The following is a 5,186-nucleotide window of genomic DNA, read 5'->3' as shown; positions in this document are numbered from 1 at the left end:
TCCCGCCTTGTGTGGCAATAGTTCCCTCCAGCCTCCTTTCTGCTCCACCACTGAATGGATTGCTCTGTCTTTCCTCCCTTTATCTGGAGATAAGATACTTACTTTTCAGATAAAGCATATTATGATAAATCAAATGAGCTTTGTCGGTTTTGTGCATCTGGGTGTTTGCGTGTGTGCATGTGTGTGTTTGTGTGTGAATGCAACATTTGTGTATGCAGCTGTTTTGGAGATAAATGTCATCTGACTATTATGTGTGGATGTATGAACATTAGATGTGCAGCAGGTCAATTGATCAGGAATGGGGAAAAGGGCAGAAGGCTCAAAGAGTTGGAATCAGGACAAAATGAGAACTAAAAGGACATTTCCATAAACATTACAGTTTCTGTAATTGGAATTCTTATGGTTCTTTTTATTTTCTGCACTCAAATATTTAAACAACACTTATTCATACAAATTCAAAACATTATGTAATCTGGATAGTATACAATATTTGATAAACATTATTTTTAATGTTTCTCTTTATGCTGGTATTGAATCTAAATTATTAAGGCTTCTTCATATCAGAGACGAGAATTCAAAGAAATAATTTATAACTTGACTAAGAATAAACTTTGAGTAAGTACAGTTTGTCTAATTATGAAGCCTGTTGCTGTGTGTGTGTGTGTGTGTGTGTGTGTGTGTGTGTGTGTGTGTCTGTGTGTGTGCGCGCGCGCGTGTGTGCGTGCGTGTGTGTGGTGGGAGGGGTTTGCTGGAGCCACTTGCTCCCTCTAATTAGCAGCGTGTGCCGGTAAAGAAACTCAGTGGAGCGACCTCACCAAGGCGCAAAGGCATCTAGTAGCCACTTCACCTGTGTGATGACTTAACTGTGTGAACTCCGACTTTGGAGAAGCACTTCGGATGATCGGTGCGCTGCAGTGTTCTCTGCTGCTAAGCTGACAGACAGTAAAAGCTAAAACTGCAGGTAAAAAAAAAAAAGTCACTTTGACTTGTTTCTGGTGATCTCCGACGCGTCCCGCTTCTCTGCGCAGCGGGTTGGATTCGACGCACCGACTTGTTGCCTCAGCTGAGCTCTGAGGGGTCCTCGGCTGTTGTGTTGCGTGTTCGACAGACAAGTCAGCGACAGGACTTAAAAGCCTGCTGTAAGGATGATGTCCTACATAAAGCAACCCCATTACACCATGAACGGGTTAAATTTGCCTGGCCCCGGAATGGATGTGCTACACACGACCGTCGCTTATCCTTGTAAGTATAAACTGTGATATTTTTATTTTTAACTTTTTTATACTTTTACGCATTTGTCTCCTGCTGTTCTAGTCATTTAGAGTGTAAATTCCACCTAAACGATGCGTAAAATACGCAGAGGCTGGTGCGTAACGCTGAAACCAAACGATAATAAATTAAAGAAAGGTTAAATAATTTGTTTCACAAGAGCTCGTGAATTGTTGAAAACTGTTGGATAAAAATGATGAGATGATAAAATGTATTATATAAGATTATTACACTGATTTGAGCAACATAAAAACAGACTGTTTCAGGATAACTTTCGGTATGAGGGATGCTGCGATGAAAAGTTCATCTTTTAATTTCTATATCACTCTGCTGTCGTGGATATATTGTATCAGCACAGATACTTTTGTTAATAAGCAGATACATTCAAGCTATTTGAAATGGAAACACAGATAATCTGTGCTCACTCCTGAGTTCAGTGTTAGTCGGGAATCGAATAAGATTTTACATGGATTTTTAAAAAAATGTTTCTCACTTTTTCCTTCAAGCATTCTCAAATTTTCACAAGTAAATATAGACAGATTGTAGGTTGAGACACTAAATGGCAAATTCCTGCGACTACATCTAATGATTCCTCACTATACTCGTTCTGAATGGGCTGTTTGCCATGGAGGGCAGATAGATATGACTTTGACTTTACAAACTAAATTATACGAATAAGTGTTTTCTCCTTCTCTGAGAAAACTGGAACCATTGATTGATATATATGCTTATATGCATATATGCTTTAATATAAAAAACAAATACTACTGTCTCCTCATTGGTCACATGCAGCAGTCTATAAAAAAGTCAGTATCATGACCAGTATCACAATCCTGTGCTGAGAGGTTCCCACCAACATTTGTAGTTCTTGTCATCCTCACACAGATCTGCTACAGTCAGAGGACTAGAAAGGCATTATATAAATGCCGTCCATTTACATAGCTGTAACACAACAAACCATAATGATGTCATGTTCCCTTTAAAATAAGATGTACACCCTTCTCATTCACTGTGACTTGTACAAATAATTCATGACCTCTGTATATTGCTGCAAGTATAATAATCCCCTCACTGTGTCTGTGTGGTTTGCAGCCACTCCCCGGAAGCAGCGTAGAGAGCGCACCACCTTCACCCGGACACAGCTGGACATCCTGGAGGCACTCTTCTCCAAGACTCGCTACCCAGACATCTTCATGAGGGAGGAGGTGGCCCTCAAGATCAACCTGCCTGAGTCACGTGTGCAGGTAATGGAGATGTAGGCTGCAGCCAAGACAGAGGACAGTCTGTTCAGTGTTAGTGGGTTACTTAGAGTCAAGACTAGATACTGACACTTAAAGTTTAGCATCTTAAACACTTTAAAGGCAACTAACTTCTTCAACACCATATATCCTATCTCCTATGTATTTATTTATTACATATTTATAATAATTTTGTCACACTTCTCGCCTATTTACAACACAAGACACATATTTCCATGTCTGCTGGCTGTTTTCAGTGCTAAACATTGAACTGTTTAATTTGTGTCTTCAGGTTTGGTTTAAAAACCGCCGTGCCAAGTGCCGTCAGCAGCAGCAGCAGAGCAGTGGCCAGTCCAAGCCCCGCCCTCCCAAGAAGAAGGCCTCTCCAGCACAGGAACCCAGCGCCCCTGATCCTGTTCCAAACCCATCTGGCTCTTACAGCCCCTCCTCTGCCCAGTCAGGCCCCAGTCTGGCCCCAAGCTCCAGCACTGGAAACACTGCCGTGTCCATCTGGAGCCCGGCCATCTCGCCTCTCCCTGACCCCCTGGCCTCCTCAGCCCCCTGCATGCAGCGGCCCTCACCTTACCCTATGAGCTATGGCCAGCCGTCAGCCTACACCCAAGGCTACGCCAGCACCACCTCCTACTTCACTGGCCTGGACTGCAGCGCCTACCTGTCCCCCATGCACTCGCAGCTGTCGGGCACCGGGGGCGCTCTCAGCCCCATCACTGTGCCCTCAATGGGGGGCTCCCTAAGCCAGTCCCCGGCCTCACTGTCTTCACAGGGCTACAGCACTGCCTCCTCCCTGGGCTTCACTTCGGTTGACTGCCTGGACTACAAGGACCAGCAGGCCTGGAAACTGGGCTTCACCACAATGGACTGCCTGGACCACAAGGACCAAAACTCCTGGAAGTTCCAGGTCCTCTAAAAAGTGTTCATGTGCGTTGATGAGTCCCATGTGAGATAGTATGAAGCAGATTTTGTTTTTATTTTATCAAGGCCACCTCTGTAGAAATGCATTTCATTTGAATGACTTTGGAGATGAGGGGACCCATAACTGTTATTGATGCTGCCTGACTGCAAATCATATCTGTTGTCTTCTTCATGCTACGTTAAATAAGAGAACAAAAGCCTTTAAAAAGTCTGTAGGGAAAGACTGGAGTCCTTCGTATGGAGACACACTGAGCCATCTCTCCTTTGAACATGACTGTCTGACTATATACTAGCTCATTTTATTTCCATGTTGCGTTGTCATAGAGTGAAAGGAGAGCTGCTTTGACAGGAAGGAGCTCAGAAGTCCTTTAGATCACTTCCTCCTTCAGGGTTGAATTATTTTTCGAGTTATTTATTCTTATTTTAAATATGTACTTTGGTTGCATCTAGATACTTTTGAGCATTTGTGTTCCGTATTATTCAGTGTTAGCCTTTAGTGTTATCATCCCGATCTGTTTTGATGGAAAACTTAGATCTTCTGTTTTAGTTGTGTGACATATTAAAGTGATCTATTCTTTACATGTTTGTGCACTGATAATCATTGGGATTCTGTGCTTTGAAATGAATTATAGTTTGTGTTTCAGTTCACGTTTACAGCTTATTAGGGAGTTGATTCTGATTCAGTTTCACTATAAACTGATCCACAGTTGGAGGTCAGTATGAACACAGTGTGGATGTAGAGTGGCCATGTTCTGGTCAGGTCTGGACCCGTCATGTTTGTCATATGGCCTGCATGGCTCTCACTGGTCCATCTTGGTTATTTTAGCTTATCTGATTCTGGGAGTGTCCCAATCCTCTTAGCCTCCCTTCAGCAATGCCCTAAGTGAATTAGTTAGGATTATTGCCCTATCCCCCTCTGTCTCACTCTGTGTCTCACCCATCTTGGCCTCTTCCCCCGCTTCCTTTCCTGGCTCTCTCCTTGCTTTTTTCCCTCCATCTTTTTCTATCTTTGTCTGTCTATCCTCAATCTGTCTCTCCAACTCTGCAGTATCTCTTTTGCTCTACCTCTACCTGTCCTCTCTCTTCAGGTTGCTGCCTTCTGCCTCAGTTTACTTGTGTCCTGGTTGACCTGTGCATCCCCCAAAAAACAATACACACTCCAAAACATCTCAACAATGTCTTTCTTTTTTTACTATAGCTGCTTTCATTAATTCTCACATATCTCTCTGCCATCTCAGTGGTTCCCCTTCTTTCAACCCCTCCTGGACCCCACCGCCACCACTCCCCCCAACTCCTCTGACAATTTGGTAATCCCGACATGACCTGATTACTGCCACGCAAACTTAACTGACATTAAATATGTGAAAATATTTTACACAAGTGTGTGCAGTTTGTATTGAAGGAAGAAGGACAGTCAGAGAGGACTTACTTAGCAAACGCTGCCTTTCCAACGCTTTAGTTCTACTTATCTGATGACCTTCTCATTGATTTCATCGAAAAAATAATTTAAAGTTAAAACAAATTGTAGATTTTTGTCATTTTAGAAAAGTTAGCATAAAATTATCAGTATATGTAACCTTTATTGTTGTTTAGGAAGAAGATTAAAATTGTACAGGTGACTAAATGAATATAAAAGGCTCTTTAAAGTATCACTCTTAAGAGATTTCTGGTGTAATGTTGATATAAATAATAAAAACAAATTCTATTTTTTGTTGCTGTAAATCATATATGATCCTTGTCCTCAAC

The 5,186-nt window shown here is 42.2% G+C and overlaps 1 protein-coding gene across 1 annotated transcript; it reads left to right on the top strand.

Annotated features, from left to right (window-relative positions):
• The first annotated feature begins 774 nt into the window (after window positions 1-774).
• Window positions 775-4,019, top strand: crx (cone-rod homeobox). Its single transcript, XM_044369534.1, has 3 exons — window positions 775-1,242; window positions 2,362-2,513; window positions 2,800-4,019. The coding sequence occupies exons 1-3, from the start codon at window positions 1,146-1,148 to the stop codon at window positions 3,433-3,435; spliced, it is 885 nt and encodes a 294-aa protein (XP_044225469.1). The 5' UTR covers window positions 775-1,145; the 3' UTR covers window positions 3,436-4,019.
• The last annotated feature ends 1,167 nt before the right edge of the window (window positions 4,020-5,186 follow it).

Source organism: Thunnus albacares, chromosome 13, assembly GCF_914725855.1.
Source record: "Thunnus albacares chromosome 13, fThuAlb1.1, whole genome shotgun sequence".
In the NCBI taxonomy this organism is placed as follows: domain Eukaryota; kingdom Metazoa; phylum Chordata; class Actinopteri; order Scombriformes; family Scombridae; genus Thunnus; species Thunnus albacares.
The sequence above is the reverse complement of the archived record's forward strand: the minus strand, read 5'-3'. Positions and strand labels throughout refer to the sequence as shown.

Coding starts and splice junctions, on each gene's coding strand:
- crx (XM_044369534.1), top strand. CDS start 1,146: ATGATGTCCTACATAAAGCAACCCCATTACACCATGAACGGGTTAAAT. Junction 1,243..2,361: donor CACGACCGTCGCTTATCCTT/GTAAGTATAAAC, acceptor TGTGGTTTGCAG/CCACTCCCCGGAAGCAGCGT. Junction 2,514..2,799: donor TGCCTGAGTCACGTGTGCAG/GTAATGGAGATG, acceptor TTGTGTCTTCAG/GTTTGGTTTAAAAACCGCCG.